General features: G+C 43.8%; 3 protein-coding genes and 1 long non-coding RNA gene across 5 annotated transcripts; 1 reads left to right on the top strand and 3 right to left on the bottom strand.

Annotated features, from left to right (window-relative positions):
* Window positions 1–29: 29 nt before the first annotated feature.
* Window positions 30–2730, bottom strand: Fitm (acyl-coenzyme A diphosphatase Fitm). The gene has a single exon (XM_071698536.1). The coding sequence runs from the start codon at window positions 1743–1745 to the stop codon at window positions 516–518; it is 1230 nt and encodes a 409-aa protein (XP_071554637.1). The 5' UTR covers window positions 1746–2730; the 3' UTR covers window positions 30–515.
* Window positions 2731–2815: 85 nt separating this feature from the next.
* Window positions 2816–10350, top strand: LOC139768399 (proteolipid protein 2). 2 transcript variants are annotated; one of them, XM_071698544.1, is made up of 5 exons: window positions 2816–3033; window positions 6962–7116; window positions 7640–7813; window positions 8327–8425; window positions 8696–10350. In XM_071698544.1, the coding sequence occupies exons 2-5, from the start codon at window positions 6982–6984 to the stop codon at window positions 8828–8830; spliced, it is 543 nt and encodes a 180-aa protein (XP_071554645.1). In that variant the 5' UTR covers window positions 2816–3033; window positions 6962–6981; the 3' UTR covers window positions 8831–10350. The 2 variants fall into 2 exon arrangements, with proteins under 2 accessions (XP_071554645.1, XP_071554646.1); XM_071698545.1 differs by lacking the exon at window positions 2816–3033 and adding an exon at window positions 3125–3595.
* Window positions 7118–8333, bottom strand: LOC139768406 (uncharacterized). Its single transcript, XR_011717353.1, has 2 exons — window positions 8080–8333; window positions 7118–7899 (listed from the first exon to the last, which is right to left on the bottom strand). It is a non-coding gene; the product is annotated as an uncharacterized lncRNA (long non-coding RNA).
* Window positions 10351–10700: 350 nt separating the features above from the next.
* LOC139768396 (uncharacterized) lies at window positions 10701–17873 on the bottom strand. The gene is made up of 4 exons (XM_071698537.1): window positions 17294–17873; window positions 13487–13656; window positions 11917–12457; window positions 10701–11246 (listed from the first exon to the last, which is right to left on the bottom strand). The coding sequence occupies exons 1-4, from the start codon at window positions 17309–17311 to the stop codon at window positions 10923–10925; spliced, it is 1053 nt and encodes a 350-aa protein (XP_071554638.1). The 5' UTR covers window positions 17312–17873; the 3' UTR covers window positions 10701–10922.
* Between the last annotated feature and the right edge of the window lie 3061 nt (window positions 17874–20934).

Below are 20934 nucleotides of genomic sequence, written 5' to 3'. Positions count from 1 at the left end.
ACAACCTGTGAACTTAAGAAAAACGGACGCTTTGTTAACAACAGACTTTATTGAATATAAGTTACAAAACAAAATTCAGAAGAGTGTTACCGAAGACACTGACTTTAAACCCTAAACAAATCAAATCAAATCTTTTTTCTTCTTCTTAACAACAATCCAACAACCGAAAAAACAGGCGCATATTCCTGTTTATCATTCTATAATTATAAATAACTTAAAAGCACGAAGCTGCTCTGTTTAGGGGAGCTCGATTATCTGTTTACCTAAATCAAGGATATCCCAATGCACACGCGAGTGTGCATTTGAAATTCTTTATTTACGTATAGGAAACCAAAGGAAGGCATCCTTCAGACGAAATTATATTTTATACTATTCTTACATTCGAATCGACCTTTGTACTCAAACATAAGGGAACCCTATATCCGGATACTTATTGAAATATCAATGACCAAACGTTTAAGTACCAAGGGAACAAGAATCGTGAAAGCGATTAGTTCGTCGAGGGCGACGCGTTTTTACAACCTCGGAGCAGACATCGACACGTCGAGATCCACTTGTCTAGGCGACGAGTTTGGTTCCGCGGTCTCTTGCGTCGTTCTGATAATAGGCATTCCCATGAACCTCGGCTGATTGGTGCCGTTCAACGTGCTGCGTCTCACCCTGGCGCTGATTCCTGGATCCGGATTCGTCTTTACCTCGTTGTACTTGAAGAGGCCGTCACCGGGTGCCGGGAGGCCGACCTTCGGCAGTTTGTACCACCATTGATACGTGACGTACCACGTGACGACCGCGGCTACGCCACCCAAGAATTTCTCAATCATGATGTGATAGTAGAGCATCGTCGACACTAGCATAATGTCCCACAGCAACTGCTGCACCGTCATCACCAGAAAGAGGCCACGTAGATACGGCGTGAGCGCTCGGTGCGCCTTCTTCAGGAACTCCAGGTCGTCTTCGGAGAGATATCGCAGTGGACCGGTGCTGGTCTCAGTCGGCACAGACCGTGTATGTTCTTCCCGCATTATCAAGTCCTTGATACCTTCCCATCCCACCAAGGAGGAGCCTTCCTCAGCGAGGATCAGGCTCGAGTAGATCAAGATAAACGTGTGCCCGGATATGTCGAGGCCGCTCCAGAATCTACCCGACTGCAGGCACCTCGCCTTGGACTGCATCTGGATGTCGCGGGTGCCCAGACACCTGCCGTAATTAGTCTCGATGTAATTGAACAGCTTCGTCCAGACAAGCCAGGCGAGAGTGGCGAGTACGATGCGGGCCAGATGGCTCAGCAGGATCGGCCGACGGCCGCAGCCGAGCGTGTGCGCCGTCAGGACGACCCAGGGCACGATCACGGACAGCAGCCAGCCCCAGCCCCACTTGACGAAGTACTGATTCAGGGCGTTGTCAGACCTGGAGAAGTAGGTGCGTGGCATAGCGACGAAGTCTGCGATCAGGGAGACGATGAATATCGTGCCGCAGTAGATGGCCACCTTGAGCCGGGTGTCGAAGAGCAGGGACTTCTTGCACACGTGCAGCAGCATGGTGACCAGGATGAGGCCGATCGAGCTCGGCGCCGCGGTCGGTCGGGTACCACCGCGGTCCTCCTGCTGCGCGCCGCTCGGCCGGAAGTTCATCCGGCTGGTCAAACGCGGGCCGCCGGCGCCGCCGCCGCCGCCGCTGGTGTAACCGAACGCACCGGCGTTCCCGGAGGACGACGTGTGGATGCTACGTCGCTTACCTGTCGCCATCGTCGCGTTTCGAGTTCGGTTATCGACGGCCGACGTCACCTAGAATCATCGCACTGGGCTAACCTCTTGGATCAGGAACACGCGCACCACTGTGTCCCGTGGCGTGGAGGTCTCCAGCGCGGGGTTGACTGTTACAAGGGTCTCTGATTTCTCCAGTTACCGCGGACTCGGGACAATCTGCTCCGTCATCCACTGGTTGACCCTCTCCCCACCTCGGTACTCCACATCACTATGTGTGCCATGGATATGTTCTTTGCTCCCAGCCCCACAAGCCCAGACCTTTGCACCGCTATACTTCCTGCTTCCTGCACTTATAAAACGAGATTAGTGTATGTACATATACATACAATTAGATACAATGTGGGGGGAAAAGAGAGAGAAGCTTCTTCTTCAATATAATGGATAATGGCTCCCGACCTCTACTATAATCGATTCGGCCATGATTCAAAGAGAAAAGCTGAAAAGTACATGCAAAAAGTCAAGAACGAGGTTCATGACGTTCGCCCATGTGGCTATGTGGTGACCGTAGGCGTGATATAAATAAATGTAGGCTCTATTTCAATTTATTTATTCGCTATTCGACCTTGTCAGCCGTTTTGAAGTAAGTACAGAGATATTCCGGAAGTATTCCAAGTCTTATATTTTGTCGGATCCTAATCTTGAATTTTACGTGAAATGATCATATAATAAGGTAAGTATTAGTTGAGCTCGAAAACTATATCAGAATACCGTCTTATGTCGAAAACTTATACAGCGATAAGAGGTTTTTTTTTTAGCAGCACGATATCACAATTTTTGCGCTTAAAAAGCACATTTATAATTAAACGCATGACGTATGTGTAATTAAAGAGAAGAGAAAAGATGAACGAAGCTTCAGCCGCAAAGAACAAGCTTATGCGTATGTACGCGACATTAGTGCGTTTTGAAACTCATTCTCGAGCTCCCTGGTACATCCACGAAACTCTCGCGTTCCCCTCTTGTCTTCGCGCACTTCATGGACGGTTTATCCCGACGGGAACGATCGGTCGGAGCCGTCGGAGCGGTGGAAGAAGGGGAGGGGGGGGGGAAACGCCGCGACACACGCCGGGACGCGGAGCGGAGATTCGAGCGAACGATTGTGGATTGTGCCCGAGTTGTTTGCGGCTCTCCGTTGGAATCGCGTGTCGCCGAAAGAGGAGAAGGTGGAAGCGTAACGTCGTCGCGACGACTCGCGAAAGGGATTAAGCGCGAAGTGGAGAAGAAGGTGGTGAAAGGAGAGCCGGAGAGGAGTAGTAACAGGTGGAACCAGGTAACAACAAAAGTTGGTTGCTCGTGCGTCTGCGACGCGCGTTCGCGGCCGCCTTCGCGTCGCTCGCGGAAACGTTCGCTCGATTACGCGCGGACCGTTCGCGCCGTTCGCGGTCCTCGCCTTGTCGCCTTATTCCGACGATCGTGCAGCGATCGCGGAGTCGACGTTTATTCGCGGATCGACGCGAGGCGACGCGACGCGCGGCGCAGCCAGTCGATAGCCGTCGCTAATTCGACGCGTAGACGGCGTAGACGGTCGGTCGGCCGTCTCGCTCCGACCTCCCCTCGCCCGTACGTGGGAGAGCGACGCGGGGCGTAGCTCTCCGCGCGAGCGGTGATGACTGATGAATGAGGGAGTCGAGGGAGATCGCGTTGACAGCTTTCCACGGCCGACTTGGAACGAGGACGGAAACTTCTCCGCGCGAATCCCGCGAGTGGAGTAGCTGACGTTTCACATTTGTTTACGAAGTTTGTGACGTATCGTCCAGTGATTAATACGAGATACTTGAGATAATGTTAGATTAAGAGATAATTGTATTAACTGCGCGTCGATTCTCTCGAAGGTGATTATTCTCTTCCTCGTCCAGGGCGGCATACAGATCTTAGGGATTTAGGCCTGTAAGCAGCGTTATTGCTGATGCCTCGCCACTTGATATCCAGTTCTCCACAATACTTTTGTTTCCGCGTATAAGATTTCATGTCATTTGCAATAAAATTATTATTATTGAATTTAAGATAAATCTCGAGTCTCTGGTCTTAAGTGGTCCTTAGATTCCATCCAATCAACGAGGTGACTGTATAACATCTCGAGGTCGGACTTAAAACGATACTGAATGCCCAGATTGGACTATGAACACTCTTAAGACATTAAGAAGCCGTAAACGTCAATTACGATAAGCCAAGACTTTATGTTCGACGGTTCCGGGAAAATTCTGACACGGCTGTAAAGTCAAGCGTTGGGGAAAGGAAAGGGAGCCAAATCTTTGGAAATCGATCGATCCTCAGTCCTCGCGACGGGGCGTCCGATATGGCGTCGCGTCCGTCGAACCCCGCCACCGGGGTTCTCTATCGGCGTGGGTCGCGTCGTCAGATTCGTATCCCGCATCTCGTTGCGACAACAATGTTAGTCCTCCACCCACACGCGTTGCATACATTCCATCCCCGCGACACCCACCGATATCTCCCTGCAGCCGTGAGATGAGACGCGGTCTCTCGCGCCTTTGATCCGCAGTTCTCGCCTGGAGTAAACTCCGGTCGGCCAAACTCCGGTTAATTTAATCTTCGACTAATCCTTCGTAATGCCTTGCGACTTGGAAGTTACCCGTATACCTAAACTTTTTAAGTCTTGGTGATTTAATCAATTTTTCCATTTAATTCTTTTACTCTTACTCTTGGATAATTTACTTACTTTACTTACTTGGGTAACTTTTTTTTACGAGAGCAAAAGAAATCCGGTTATGGAGGATTAACTCGTAGACGCGACGATTTTTTTGTACAGTTCGAAGTTTTGCCGCAAGCGATTCTGCCGGCTGAATCGATCATCGTTTCCGTCATCAAGCAGGATTGCCTGGATAAATCGCATTGTAATTTTACCCCGATGACGGAAAGGAATTTACGTTATGTTCGTGACGCATGAATAACAATATAGCGGGATTCGTCGATGAAATGTGAAATATGAGATTCATATAATGTGGAATATGAGCCATTAATAATTCAAAACCAAGTTTTAATCAGAATTTTGGAAGATTTAATTTAATTGTGCGTCGCATGCCAAAGGACGTGATAATTTGCGACGAATTTAACTTCGTAGGACCCCTGGTATTCAATAAATTCTTTCCTTTGAATTAATTCTGTATGCGCTGTGCCGAGTTACTAAAAAGATCGTCTTCTTATTATAAAGATATGACAAGATATTAATGATGCAATAATATTTATCATATAATTTATAGATACTAACGGTAAGTCTCGGTGACTTTAGGGATCAACGACGACAGGACGCATTGTGCACGCTCGATGAAGCGCGGTATTTGCCAAATTTATCAACGTTCTCGCCCTGTCTTTCCCACCCGCGTCGTGGGAAGATTTTAACGACCACGTGCATGCACGGCCGCACCTCGGCCGCGTTGTCGCTCCGCCGTGAACTGTCACCACTCACCGTCTATTTCCAGTCGGAATGACCTCACGCTGCGAGATTAAGTAATTCCCGCGGCACGCGCCTCGAGTGACATAATAAAGAGACGCCGCGCCGCGGTCTCTAACCCGAATCCCCGAGGCGAGCATCTTCGAGATGTTCGCGATCTCTCGGGACGGCACCGCTTTCTCGGTTCGCTCGCAAGTACTCTTTTCAAGAGCCACTTAGATAAAATGAAGAGAATTGAGCGACGTCGCTCTGGTTACGTCCTTCTAAGTTCTATTATAAAATAAACGATTTTTGGGAAATTATTTCAGCAACGTCACGACTGGGGATCACCAGACGCGTCGATTATCCGTGTCGTTATCGTCGACGCAAACGCGTTTACGCCTTTTACGCCTGCACGATAGCCCCCTCGTAATCGATCCGCGTTTTCATTTTCTCCGTCCCTCGGCGTCGATCGCGGTGCATTATCTCCGGCAACCAGCGCCCCCCTTCCTTCTCCCTTCCCGCGCGTGATTTCACATTAATTGAGCGTTAATTGTGGGAAGCGCGAAAGAATCGCGTGTTCAGGTGCGTGTGTCCTTCGTGTATGTATCGAGTCGATCGATGCTTGACCGTGCCGCTGAAACTTTCAGATTTCTGCGATTTAATAGCATTTTTCGAATTATTTATTGCATGAGCATTTCGAAAGGTAAAGTGATCAATAAAATAAGATGTAGAGAAAATTGATAAAGGGATAAGCTCAATGTGCTGTGGTATTATTGTTAAAAATATATATATAAATTCTATTTAGCTTTTGAACAATTTTTTTCTAATTAAAAATATAAATAAAGATGAGAAATTTATAATACTCGTTTACTTTGGTTTTTAAAAGGCTTTAATAAAATAATATATAGTTATATAGTAAAATAATATATTCAAAAAAAAAATATTTTATTTGTGAGAATTTAATATTTGATATAGAAGACACGTGTAATGCAAAAGATTTCAGGGAATGTTTACGATGAAGGCCGAGCGATCGTCTTAGTTTGTCAAAAGTGGACTAGAAGAGTAATCTTTTCCAGTAAAGGAAGTCGTGAATACTCGTGAATCAACTAGATGCAAATACTTACACAAAGGCACGCATTCGTGAGACGTCGTGCCACGGTGCGTTATAATTATAAATAAACAGATGGCAAGTTGTTTGGGCACAATCGATAGCGCCGGTTACGATAGTAAATATCAGAGCGTGTGCTATTTTCTCCGACATCCGCGCGAGGAGCATCCCCGACGTGAAAGTTGCATAAACACGCCCTTCGGATGTTTTTTTGCAGAAATAACTTTGCATCTCAAGTGGTCAGTTTAGAAAATATATCACTCACCACTCGCTCTTTTACTCTTCTCGGGTTCCCGATATCAAATATCTTTAACTAAGGATCGATACGTTATTCACACCCCCCCCCCCCCCGTGGAGCCTACATTTATCCAATTTCCTGAAATGAAATCCTCGGGGAGAACAAGGCTCGAGGAGGCGAGCGCTTTTTAAGCGCGTTGGCCTCGACACGCTTCGCGTTTGCAGATCTAGTGCGCGTGTTTGACAAACGCCACCGTCGGCGGATCTTTATTTTAAGGTCCATATTTTCCTCATCCCCCTCGTTCGCGCGGCTCGGTCGATGCTCGGTCGACCGTTCCACTTGAGACGCGCCCTTACGAAGAGTCGCCGGCGTCCTCGCCTCCTCGCGCGTATCGGATCAGCGTGACGGCGATTTGCAAAACAGGCGAGGTGTATCGTGTACTACGTATTATTGCGTTACAGTTTTAGAATAACCGGAGAAGATGGATCAAGGTTTCCCGGGGCAGCATACCACCACGACCACCGTGACGACTTCCACCACGACGACTCAGCCCAATGTGCGGTTCGATCCGTCATATGCGAGGACGTTGCCTGGTATATTAAAGATCGTGCAAGTGGTGAGTGCTGCGACCTACGTTTATTCGTTGCTTGTACAATCTTGTAGTAATTCTGTCAAACAATTCGCGAGAAATATTTCAATTGCTCGGTCCCAATGTTGTTAATAAAAGATTCTGAGTCATAAGTTAATCATTAAAGTCCAACGTGAAAGATGCTAAATATAAATCTCTTAGAATTAAACCTCTATTGAACATATAAAGAAAATGCTCATAGATAAAAATTTTAATTAGTCGAAAGATTATCAAGAACTAGAAAATCTATTAAAAACCAGCACGCTTGGCCCGTTAATTATACGCAGTGTAAATAATTTAATTATGTACAAAACGTACATGTTTCTACCGTGAATTAAGATTACGACGGCCTGTATAAGGTACCCAGGTTGCGTCACGGGCTATAATGGATTCTTAAATCTCTCACGACGGTTGCAAGAGCGAGGCTTTGTATTTGTGCACAATGCATGCTCGCTCAGCTGCGCAACAGAGAATTTTCATGAATGATAATCGCGCCGGGGTCTTCTTTCAGGTACTGAATCTCTTGGGATTTATATGCATAACGGTGTCGACTCACAGCAGCCACAGCCGGGGAGGATGGTTCAATACCGTGGCCATGGGCGGCTTCTGGTTCACGGGGATCCTGCTCGTTCTCTATCTGTTCCACATTGTGGAGAAGTTCGCCAGGATCCCTTGGCTTAAGATTGTAAGTCACTCGTCGTTCTCACAGCGCGCTGTTAATCGGCTGTCTCTTGGTCGCAAGATCCTTTATCTCATTTGCGTAAAGGCGCGCTTAAAATAAACGCAAATAAGAACATAAGTAGACAGTATAGAGAACAGGTTGTATTCGATAACACCGATGTAACACGAATACATGCGTGTAATAAGAGCAGGGAGTGAAAGCCCGCTAGAAAGTTTCTACGCGCGTAGGAATGTAAAAATCGACCCGCCACTGCGGACTTTTATGCTTACGGGTGAACGATTGATCGCGACGTAACGAGGGCGGTCACCGTCGATGCTGTGCCGAAGATCGTTCATAATCAGGTTGACCTTTTAAGAATGTCGGGGTTACGTCTGGTATTACGTAGGCGTCTCATAATGTCGCGTAACATCTCGACAGATTGCGCGTTTTACGAACTTGACTGCGCCCGAACTCAGTTTTATTACCATTGAGAACGCTATCCATCCGTATGCTGCAACTTAATGCATGTAATTTCAGGAATTTATATTCTGCACGATATGGACCGTCTTCTACTTGCTGGCCGCTTCCCTCGCAGCCGACTACGCACGTTACACGGAGGCTTTCGGTGTTGCTGCGGTAAGAATTATTTTATGTATCTTTTGGATATTATTGTTATGTTCTGTCCCGGTCAACGTAACGTGTCGAAAAACATTTGGCAAAGACATTTAAATTTTCTCGTAGAAATTAAAAAGAAGACATAAATCGCCGCAAAATAATATTTTAAAAAGTATAAATCTTATAGTTTGTTTTTAAAAACCATTTTTGGTGTTTAGAACTTTTTTTTATCAAAGTAGTAGGCAATTGGATACGCTCTCTGTGATGTTTAATACTGAGATCTATCCGCAGTTCTTCGGGTTTTGCGCAATGGTGGTGTACGGCTACGACGCTTGGCTGAAGTTTAAAGCGGCGAAGAGCGGAGCGTTGGCGCAGGGCCAACACACGCCGAAACAAGTGTCCGCCGTCACTAGCCCGGCGTATTAGATATTCAGGAGAGAAGAGGGCCCACAGCGGAATGGACCACACCGGTCGATCGATTCGGACCGATCGATCGATCGACACATATCGTTACCTTTGTGCGGGGCCAGCTCTTTTTGTAATTCCGGCGCGTTTCTCTCGTACGTTTCTCTCATGTGAAACGTCAATGCGACACGCACGATGCGCGTGCGAGGCGCGTGCTCGTGCGTATGTACGCTCGTTTATCCACGCCCGCGCACGTACACCCGACTTTCTTTTCGTCTCTTTTTTTTTTGTACTCTGTAACATGGCAATAATCTTACACCACGCCGTAGTATTAACTTACATTCTAACGAGAAGAAGAGGGCGACGCGGCCGCGTGCGCGCGTTATCAGCCGTCGAACAACGATTGTTAATATTTTGTAATAATATTTGCCGCGTCTTTGCTTTCGATCAACTATTATTTATGCGATGATGTATGTGTACATATATATATCTATATACGCATAACAAGTCTGTAAACGTTGTTGAATCCGTATCTTAAATTATTGTTGGAACCGAGGCGACGCTTAATCATCGCGGTGGTGGTAAACGACGATGCTCGGGCGCATTTTAGCGCGAGATCGAATGCCGTTGCGCGCGCCGCGCGAGTGCTAGTTCTATTTTAATCCTCTAGGTTCTTGTTCGCAACCGGGCCGATCAATTTCATCTTCAGTGATTGTTTTCTATATTTCTACTAACGAAACATTTCCGGTTTCGTGGATCTCTATCCAAAAATTTAAAGAATTGAAATTTGGGAGAAACAGTTGAGTATACTAGGTGTTTGAACTTAATATATATAGAGAGCGGTATTTCTATATAAAATGACCATCCAATGCGTTCGGCTGTTTGCAAGCAAGAACAAAGCATGCAAAATTAAGATGCTGAGAGAATTTTTCCTCGTTATTGTCGTATGTAGCTTCTATAGACCGTCGTTTAGATTTCTTAGATTGTTCGATATTGCTCTTTGCAAGCTCCTAACACAGAGGGAGGGATCAAGAGTGCAGCTATGACTGCGCGATTTGTACAGGGAAACGCAAGAAGATAATGTAGCATGATTACATATATATATACATATATATATACACACACAAATAATAGACGCGTTACTTGGCTCGCGACGAACATATCTGCCGCATTTGTCATATCGGATCGCGTTACTCGGCACGCGTAATCTCACAGAATGATGCTTACGAGATTTTCTCTGTCACAAACGAGAATAACTTGTTACGATATATCGAAGAGTAGTAGACACTCTCTGTTGCGATTCGCGTAAACTGTATATATTTATTAGTTTGTTACCTTTATTCAGAATCTCGAACCTATACAGGTACAACATCGATATGTACACAACACGGTATACACTTATATTTATATCAATGTCTAGTTAAAAATCTGACGAGAGATCTGACGTGGATATTAGTATGCATAATAATGATCGGCGAAATAAAGTCTCAACGTCGGTAAATGTATTCAACGAAATAAATGATTGATTGTTGTTTCCTGGATGTGGAATTCGGTTTGCTAACGATCCCTTTTCAATGTGGGACGGATGCATTTGGTCAAGATGTCTGTAAAATATTGCGGACATATCACGAATAAGATCACGAGTTATCTTTGTAAATTAATTTTTAATTTCCGATAAGGATAAAGTACTGTTATCTCGCGCGAAAGTTTTCGGTTGCTTCACTTATGTAATTCCGTTTACTTCTATCATCTTGACGAATATTGTACAACGAATATTGACGAATATTCATTTAGATTAAGCGAGTTTCTTATATAGCGTGGCGAGCTATATTATGGAGAATCGTCTCAAGCTCAATGCGCTTTTGGAGATACGATCATTTTAAGCTGATGATATTATTAATATCTTGGTTTATTATTTTATTTATTAAGCCTAATTTACACTAAATAATCTTACATAAAATTACGCCTTATTTCTATCACTAATCTCTCGATATCTTAATTTATTTATTTAACTCTAGTTTAGTCTAAGAAACGTATGATTTTATGAGTTACGATTACGCATTAAACGCGACAAGAGCGATGGCGAATGTACGAAATGCGAGTCTCGATTTCCTTAATTTCTGTATTGGAACTGCGGCCGGCGCGCCTGCTTCTTGCCCATCGACGAGAGATCTATGGTCTTCCCGTCTGGGAGCACCAGCTTATTCTCCTGGTAATCCACGAAGCCGTCTTCCTCCTCCTCTCGTTGCTGCTCGTCGCACTTGATCCCGGTCTCGTACGTGTACTCGCGTCGGAGACCGTCCGGATCGATGTATCCGTATTTACCGCTCGTTATGCAATCCTGCCCGATTGTCTCTTCCTTGTACGATCCGTCATCGTTTTCGAAGCCCCATGTGATAGAACCATCCGCATTGTCGTGCCGATATCGCCTGATAATCTACAGAATATTATTTGTTATGTCGTCAGTTGGAAGATTTTTCTTAAGAAAGAATTCTGATGTAGATTTTCCTATACCGATATCTATGGCATATTATGAACTCGGTATGTTAAAACTACTTTAGAAGATCTATAATTTGCGTCAGATTCCAGAATAGAATTCTATAATTTTTATTTTTTGATGTGACGTGTTGCATTCTGATTCTTCATTTTTTGTACACAGCGTATAACATAAGAATAATAGAATTCTATTCGGAATTCTGATTGTCCGAGGTGGTCTTAAGACTCGTTTATAATGAGCACGTGAAAAACATCGGGCGTGTCACTTCACAAATTCGACTGGAGAGCGTTGCGTAACGGGCGCGAACAGGTTTCCTCTGACCGCGTTTATGAGTTATGCGACGTTATCTTGGGATAAAAAGGAGCACGACGGCCAGACGATTCCGGCTTTCACCTTTCGATTTCAAAACTCTATCAATCTTTTCGTATACTTTCGGATTGTACCAGCCTCGCTCGCGTAATTCGCGATTCATATTACATACTTATTCCTATCAATATCAAATTATTTAATTAATTCCAGGATAAGAGCTTATCTTACAATTAGTTGAAGCTAATCAAGAAAATAGAAATTTATTTGCGATCTTGCGGGATATGTTCGGTAGTGGGCCTACCTGCGCTACCGGCTTCTTGCCGCGGATTTCGTAAGCCTGGGATGGTTTCACCGGCTTGGGCGGCCTGATCGGTTGCTGGAACGTGATATCGTCGATGATCTGCTTCCTCGGGGCTTTCGTGGGCTTCTGCGTTGGGCGGTACTGGATAGGCGGCGGCGGCGGCGGGGGTGTCGGGCGATATTGAATGGGCGGTGGCGGCGGAGGTGTCGCGGGACTCACTCTGACGCTCGCCGGCGTCACCGTATGGAGTGGACGGTATACCTGCGGTCCTGGGGCCACCGGAATTACCCGCGGTGGATTCGGCGCCGCACGCGGCACCTCCTCGCTCAAATCCTCCTCGCTGTCCTGGTTCCTGGCCTCCTGGCTCTGGTCGCGCGAGTCCTCGTCCTCGCGGGTGGAATCGCGCGACAGGTTCTCCTCATCCTCGGGTTCCTCGTTCACCGGCTTCACGTGATGCGCGAACGAAGGCGCGGATACCGGCAAATTCGGCCGAAGGGGACGGAACGTCCCGGGCGCGTCGTCTCCGAGGCCTCCCCGAGGCCTGCAATTTTAGCGACATTAGCGGTTTCTTCAATTAACGAATAACATGTGGCTATGCACTACAGAGAGACGTTTACGTCTAGTTCTCGGAAGTACTTCATCATTTTCAGGTAGCTGTCAGATCATATCAGACACACTTTTTAATGACGTGGTAGTTTACTTTTTCGCTGGAAAATGCAGAAGGTGAAACACATGAAAATGCCAAGACTATTTTACTCCTTACCAGTTACAACGTTACACATGCATTTACATATTTGCTGAGCCCGCTCACGTGGAACGGTATTCGAACTTTCTTGTTTTAATTTGCAAGCCTGATCAGAAGCGGTAGATTTGTACGTCAGTATTGCGTAATCCGGCTATTCTTAAATACGGTAATTTCGCACTTCCTACTTGTAATGTTCGCGAACGTTGCACGAAACTTGGATCCGTTAGATTAATTAACAACGGCATATGTAGGTTCATTCTGTACCTCTCGAACAGATATGCGCGTCGCCCGGAACTGGTTTTCCTGCCTTTCCAATAGCTCGGATAGTTTGCTCGAGTAGTCAGATTACGCGATTAACTTTTAGTACGCGATTTATTTATATTCGTCGTTAAATTTTCCAACAAGGTCATATTTTAATCGGACATATCGTCGAAAAAAGGCAAAAGATCTTCAGAAATTTCGCGAGCTTATACGGGATTATATCCACATTTTCGAAAAACAAATTTAGGAAAAGAACTTTGTCAAAATTAACTTATTAAATCATGCCTGATCAAACTTTATTTTCTTATTAAATTCTCCCGAGTTCTACACAATCAACTATCCCACGTTCGGATCAATTAAGTGCATGATTGATCGAGATATTATTTGAAGGAGATCGGTCGACTTATATGTCACGAATATCGTGTTCCTTAAGAAGAGACAAATGCAAGAAAAGAATCTTGTCAAAATTAATTCATTAAAGCAAACCTGAAAATCTTAACTATTAAATTCTCTCGAACTCTACGTAATTAATCATCTCTGTATGATTAACGATCGAGGCATTACTTGAAGGAGATCGGTCGACGAAATCGTTGATTGGGGAATGCCGCCGCCGGTCCGGTACCGCCCGGTCGGAGTGGTAATCTCTGATAGCGAGTCGCTCGTATCGGGATCGGTGCCCCCCTCGGTCCATCCTGGATCTGTGCCGTGCAGAGCGCGGCGACGCACGCCAAGAACTGGAAAGAAAGATTCCTTAAATTATACAATTTCATTTCTCGATTGCAAGTTTCCGGCCGTGCTCCAGAACTGCCGTGGAGTAATAAATAATAATTAAGGGTAGACGTTGGCACATTTTCATCGTCTAGGATTCTGTGGTTTAAAGACTTTAAAGTATCTAAACCGTGGCCGGCGGACCTACCTGTTTTTGTACGGTTCGCGTAAATATTATTATTACATTTAGAGTTCGCCAATAAATAATTTGTGAAAAATCGTTTTTTTCTCTTGTTATATACCTACTACGTAATATTTTCGATATTTTGCCTTTTCGCCCGCAAAGCTTAAAATATTTAATCAAATATAAAATGTTTAATAAAATATAATCTGGTGCTCAAATAAAAAACTGCTGATTTCTGATTTAATTATAGATATACCGCGCTGTTCCGAGAACCATCGTGATACTCGCCGAAAAAAGAGTATTATGATGAGCGATAATTGCTCGTACTTCCGTATCGAGGTTCTCGACGTCATTTTCTCGGAGGAAACGCGATAATGAACTACTATCTGCCGTGCTCTTGAAATCGCATGCTAATCATCCGCTCGTGTCTCGTTTCTCGATTTCTCCAAAGAAAAATAACGAGGTATACCGCGGGCACCGATAGCGGTCGTTAAATCTCTTTCCGAGTTTTCACCGATAATTCCGTCGGAGCACGAGCGTTTTCATGCAGCTACCTGAGCTACCGATACGACGCTAATAAGAACGATCATTATTGAAATAAAAACAAAAAGTTTCGTACGATATCGAGATATTGGAATCAATGAACGGCAACGCCGAGCGGTGTAACGCGTTACGCGAAACCAGATCGCGCGGCATTATTCCGGTTTGCCCTCCGCGTTACGAGTTACGAGCACCGGCGGTGCCGGTTGCTCGCGTACGCAAAATCGGCCTCGTCTCGCGTTCGAGAGAAAAGAGAAAGTGATTCGATTCGGCCTTAAGTCGCAGGTAAGCTGTACGCAGGCATCCCGCATAAGTAACGCGCGTAACTGTTTAGTTTAATGTATGGCATGACATTTAAGCGACGACCGCGTCAACCGGCTCGCCGAGTTGACGGAAAGTGCGAAAAATAGACGGACGTTACGCGCGTTGCGTTGAAAATTAGAAACAGCAATGGAAATTCAAATAACTGTCTATCGGCTGTTTCACTTTCATTGTTATTCTCATCGCAGAATCGAATTAACTCCACTTGCCATATATAGACATGCGTGAAGCGAAAGAAAAACATTAAATAATAATTTTCATTTTTCTTGTTGTGATATGACATAACAAGATAGGAGAAATCATTCTTAATATTTTTTACATAACTTATAATTTCTTGCTAAAACTTCTCGTAGACTTTGGGCACACATCTGTGATATGCTCTAGTTCTATTTTATTATTAAACGAAATAAATTTGTTAAAGTTTATCATACGATTTTTATAATTCTCTTTAGAATTCTAGATAGAATTCACTTTAATTAGATTAGATTATTAGTTAGAATTCACTTATAATTTTATATGCCTTATAATTTATTATATATGTGTGTATTCTGATAAAAAATATCAAATATCTTCCGTATTACACGATATTACAAATAAAATTCAATCCTGAATTCTAATGTAGATGGTAGATCGTTTAAGTCAGGTTTACAGGGGAGATAAAGTTATAAACATAATTTCACGAGCTTAAGCTTAATCGTTAACGTTAATTCAATCAACATCTATGGAAACGAATGACCGAGCGTATCCGCCGTATCGGCCAGAAATGATGCATTAAGCAGATTTTAACAACGTGTGCGGTGCGACCACGTTGGAATGCACGGACGGCGAGACGCGAGAGGCGGGCCGAGCCAAGTCGAGTCGGCGAATTCGTTTTTTACGCCGATTCCGAGTTGGGGCACGCGCGCACCGACTCGTTTACGCGGAATACGGCGAAATAATCTGTCCGCGACTTTCCTCGCCGGGCGCTTTCACTCGCGCTCGCCCAAGTCGTTGACGATTTTCGGCTTTCGCAATCGCCGATCAGAGTGCGCGAACTCCCGGTCCGGCCCGCGAGAGACAGGTGAAGGATTGAGTCGCGCGGGCGAAATCCGGCAATGGGAAACATCAGAGTCGATGAGCACCCTTCGTCCCACGCAAGACACCCCTTTCATCTACGTATCAGTTTTGCGTGATAAATTTTTTAATGACCCGCACAAGCGAACGATCAAAGCGGTCGATTCAATTGCTTAAAAGTTCCTGATTACTTCTCCTTTTTCTTAATATCTTTATTTATATTTTTTTAAATTCTAACTATAATATGTTGTTTTTTAATTTTGAAAGAACGTTCAATAAATGCGCATAATAAATCAAAATTTATCTGTTTCTCCCTGAATTTCTCACTCCCATTTAAAGAAATGACAAGTTAAAACGTATTCTAATAATGTCGAACATTCGCGTTTTGCGTGTAAATTGAGTTGCAACAGTCCCTCTCTCCTTCGTCAATTATTTTGCTTAAAAAGTGCACGTGAATTATCAGTCCGAATTCTGCGTACTTGACATACTCGTGGTGCCAGTATTTAAATATCCGTCGCACAGCCTGGCACCACTCACACCGCTGAAATCTCACCGTGCCACTTGAGGGTTAAAAGATGAAAGTGATCAGAACAGGTGGGGTCACGCGCGAAAGAAAGCGAGTATAATATCGAGTACGATGCGAACAAAAACAAAACGCGAGGAAAAAATAACCGCTGCGGGAAAAGAAATCGTTTGCTCCTTTTAAAGGCAAACAACCTGTTGTTTTTAATTATTTTATATAATATATGCCGTATCTAAAGATAAAACTGTCGAACGTTATGTAATTTATTTCGTGTCGTGGTTCGAAAAGGAGAATCAACAGGTGTTAAATATGACACGTTTGTAATAAAATACCATGTTACGTAATAAAAAATTTGATAGATGTATTATGTAAGATTTGATTGCGTGAAGTAATATAATATATCGCTAGTAATATAAATATGTAAGCGACTATATGAGTTGTGCAGTTAACAAGATGCTTTTAAAAATATTACTGCTTAAGCGTAATGGTATGTTATATTAGAAATTATAAAGAATAGTCTAACAATAAGAAAAAACATAAGAAATAGTTATGAAAAAGCAACTCTTGTAAACTGTGTAAAAAATAAATTATAAAAAATAAGAATTAATAAGAATTTATTTTGTGAATAAACCAATCGATGTTTAAAAAGTTTTTCGACTTATAACCCATGAATATTATTAAATAATTAAATTCTTGGATTAAATTAGAATACAATACCTAAATATCTTTCTATTTCACTTGATTACAACCCCACATTTTATTCTATGGAAAGATTAACAAGATCTGATCTTATATGAGAAATATGGTGCTAAAGAAGAAAGGGATATGTCGAAAATAATTAGACTGATTGTGAGAGACCGAGAAAGAGGGACATTCAAACATTCGCAAAGCTAATTCTGATTTTGAAGATCAGAAATTCAAGCTCGTGGAATAGACTTCTTCACGATCTAATCATCAAGTTATTTTCGCGGGGTGGTAGCGGCAATCGGGATAAGGGACGCGCGCGGTTGGAGAACACTTTGACGCCTCGCTAAGTACTCACGATCACCGCGACGCGCATGGCCGGGGTTCCTGTTGTTGTCCCTTGCTGTCGCAACGATGGGTACGCTGGGTGTGGTGCCGTGGCGCGTTTGTGCCTCACACTACCGCGAACGACTCCCCGTCTCCGCGTTCTTATACTTATATCCCCGTTTAAATTCCTATGGTACGGCCGGCGGGCAGCATGCAGGCCAACTTTCCATCCAGCCGTCCAGGAATTGTGTTCCGCGCTCGCGCCCGCGAACAGGCGCGAAACGATCCACCACCGCGACGACGCCGACGACGCTGACGGTACCGCGATCCCGCCGTCACCCCGCCGCTCGTCGGCTCCGCGAGATCGCGGAGAAGACACTCCTCTTGCCCGCGAGGATCGTTGATCCGAGCCGATGGCAGATCTCAACGTGCTCTAATTCACAACGTGAATTATTATTATTACTCGAATAAGATTGCCGCTTGCGAACTTGAATTCCCCTCGAACTCACCCCTTCCGCTCTTCCCCACGCTTAATCCTGCATTGCTCAAATAAAGGAAATGAGGATTAATGTAAAATCTCTCTTATTCGCGTGTCGCAAGCGTACTGCTAGTTGTTGCTAATTTATGATGACATTTGGGTTCCCCTTCTTATGTACGCCATAAATAAATCAGAAGGTATATCTATGTAAAATTTACATAGATATATACCTTCTTGAATAATTGATGGATCATTGATGATAACACCTATCTAATAGATGTAACGGTTTCTGACTGGCAAGAGGATCACACAAATGAATGGATCGGTAATGACTACTGAAATCTCACGACTAGCGCGCACAACATCATCAATCTTGCCGCCAACTGCCGCTTATTACTGTGAATTTGACATAGATGCGTTTAAATCAGTGAATTTTCTCTGTCGCCAGAAGTCAAGGCAGAGATTAATGGGAGATCTTGCGACACGTAGAAATGACGATCGCTAATTGAGGTGATGCGCAACTGAAGGGATCCCTGGTCCATCGTTGCGTGCAGAAAATTTCCACACTCGAATCAGTGTTGGATAGGTATTAGATGTATAATATTGGCTTTCGTTTCTTCCGCGAGGATCTGTCACGGGGATTCACACAAATGTTATTTCGAATTGAGATCTCGCGCGCGTCGCGGATAAAACGATTTGGGAGATTGTCATAGCACGAGCTGAATAATTTGTCGCAACAGACGTTGAGGGCTAGTCAGCTGTCACGTAAAACTCATATATGGATGTGAAGGAAGGTAATGATTATGCAATATCCTGTCAACTTTATGCCCCGCGCGAGAGTGCCATTATAGTATATCGTTTTTTCTAATAAACGGAACTGGTTTCTGTATGCAATAAACATTTATCGCAGCTAAAAGATTGAAATTGGCGATAATCAATATCATTCTATCTTGTATTCTCTCTTTACATCTAAAGAATTCTAATACTCTTTATATTCCTTCCCTATTTACAATTAGCTTTGCCAATAATTAATTGGTACAAAGTAGACTCGGTGAAAACTGATATCGCAGATAAATAGATATGACTTATAATAAAGGAAACCGATTTCTGTTTAGAATGAACATTTATCGTAGTTATAAAATATTGAAATTTCGATAGTCAATATTATCTGAAAAATATTTTTTATGTCTATTTCTTATAAGTGTGATTGAAATTGATGATAGCTAATTGATACAAAGTAAAATCGACAAAAATTAATGTCAGATAAATCAATACGATTGATGTGATTTTTTTTATCTTCCGTATTATAAAACTATGACATAATTGAATTTGTTGTAACTTAATTGTCAAATCTTGACATTAAGAGGGCTATTATTTTATTTCGTAGATTACCTCAAGCGAATATTTTTCAAATGATTTTTTTCGTCGAGATTTATCGTTACCGGGAGGCGATCGGTGGATGAAGAGCATGACTAGAACTTTTTGTGACTTTGTATTCTTCAGCAGAAGTTGCTAGAAACTCGTCCTGCACTCTCTTTCGCAGGGGTGTAGTCGAATCAGGATGCACCTGGTACCAAGTCGGTATTACGTTTTCAGGTTTGACGTATATCTCGCATTTTCTTAATTCGAATGCAAATTTTCTCGAGATCTTAATTTGCTGCGTTTTCATAGACCACATAACTTCACAGAGTCACAAGAAGGATAAGAATACAGCACGTAAAAAGAAAAACGAAAACCCTTAAAACCTAGCAAAATAATTCTGTCTAATTAATAATATTTACACGTTTAATTATGTTCTTTAATTGAGCGATTAAATAAAATTTCGAAAAATATATACGTTTTATTCTTCAAGTGCGCTCGCTGATCTTTATAAAGTCCGCACTTTAGACGATCTGTAATTTCGACTGAAATTCAGCTAGATTTCTATTTATAACTTTATATGCCATGCAATGTAAAAAACAAAGAATTAGAATACATACATACCAAAATGTGCGGCATATAAAATTATAAATAGAACTCTATCCTAATATCTGACGCGAATTGTATATCGTCTGAGTGGGCTTAAAAATCGCAATCTTGAAAATATTCAGTTATCGAACTTCTACATTGTGAGTTATCTTTTATAAACAATAATTGTACATATTTTTAATAGCGTGAGAGCTTGAAAAAAATTTTAGATTAAATAACTGCAAATCCCGCAATTTGTAAACTTCCATTCGATATTGGCAAGTAATTTTCGAGAAATGAGAAAAACCTAGCTCTCCTCTCAATGCACAAATAATTTTTCTTATCTTCTCTACATTTGGGAGTGGGACGAAAATATTGGTCGCCGTCAAACGAACAGAGAAATGGTATACACGCGGCAAAGAGCCACTCGGCCGCTTTGTACGGTGTCGCGACGTCGCGGTCGCGAGTGCAATCGTCACAATAGCAACCTGGTGGTAGCTTTTTCGGGAATACACCCCTGCGCTCCTCCACCGCTCGGTGACGACGAAAGGAGCGAGGCGTGCTGCTTTTAAAGCAGCTCGCGTTTACGGCGCGCCCGGCGAGCCTCGAAGGCTCGCGCGTCCAAGGTCAGTGCTGGGGCCGACGAAGCCGGCCGGCTGGCTGGCTGGTCGGTCGGCCGATCGGCCGATCGGCTCTCCGTCTCCGTGCCGATCCGTATCCTCGCGGCTGGCAACCGCGATGGTAAGGCGCACGTACTATGCGCTTATCATCCCGCCGCGCCGGTGCAAGAATGCAACTCACTCGCGCTCGCTCGCTCGTTTGTTCGCTTTAGCAAGATTCGCGCGGTGCGCGCATTATTCTCGCGACAAAGAAATCACAAAGCGAGCGGGTCGAAGTTTTCTCATCCCGCTTCCCTCTCGTCAACCATTGACGACGCGTAAATCGATGGCTTTTGTATACCCAGCATTTTGCATATCGTATCTGCGCTCGGTTTATCTTTCTTTCACGGCTCCTCTACGACGACGACTCGACTGCTCGTAGCTCATTAAAGTTCGTATCGTCGCGCCCATCCTTCATCGGGGGATTCATCAAAATGTCAGGGCGGTATGTTGAGATTACAGCTTGCGATACGTTAGACTCGAGGGACATTGTTGGAGATTAACGTGGACCGAACGTGAATGTTTTACGATATGGAATTCCTTCGTTCCCTCAAATTAGGTTTTTTTAAATTAAAGATAGACTGATAA

This window comes from Temnothorax nylanderi, unplaced genomic scaffold (assembly GCF_030848795.1).
Source record: "Temnothorax nylanderi isolate EJ_2023f unplaced genomic scaffold, tnyl_v1.0 TNYL_tig0016_pilon, whole genome shotgun sequence".
Classification (NCBI taxonomy): Eukaryota; Metazoa; Arthropoda; class Insecta; order Hymenoptera; family Formicidae; genus Temnothorax; species Temnothorax nylanderi.
This window is presented reverse-complemented; position numbering and strand designations above follow the sequence as displayed.

Bases quoted from the DNA above. Each gene is read 5' to 3' on its own strand.
- Fitm (XM_071698536.1), bottom strand. From the start codon at position 1,745: ATGGCGACAGGTAAGCGACGTAGCATCCACACGTCGTCCTCCGGGAAC.
- LOC139768399 (XM_071698544.1), top strand. From the start codon at position 6,982: ATGGATCAAGGTTTCCCGGGGCAGCATACCACCACGACCACCGTGACG. The intron at 7,814-8,326 runs GTAAGTCACTCG...ATGTAATTTCAG, and splicing joins GGATCCCTTGGCTTAAGATT to GAATTTATATTCTGCACGAT. The intron at 8,426-8,695 runs GTAAGAATTATT...ATCTATCCGCAG, and splicing joins AGGCTTTCGGTGTTGCTGCG to TTCTTCGGGTTTTGCGCAAT.
- LOC139768396 (XM_071698537.1), bottom strand. The intron at 12,458-13,486 runs GTAATGCCTCGA...CTAAAATTGCAG, and splicing joins CGTCGACCGATCTCCTTCAA to GCCTCGGGGAGGCCTCGGAG. The intron at 11,247-11,916 runs GTAGGCCCACTA...AATATTCTGTAG, and splicing joins GCAAGAAGCCGGTAGCGCAG to ATTATCAGGCGATATCGGCA.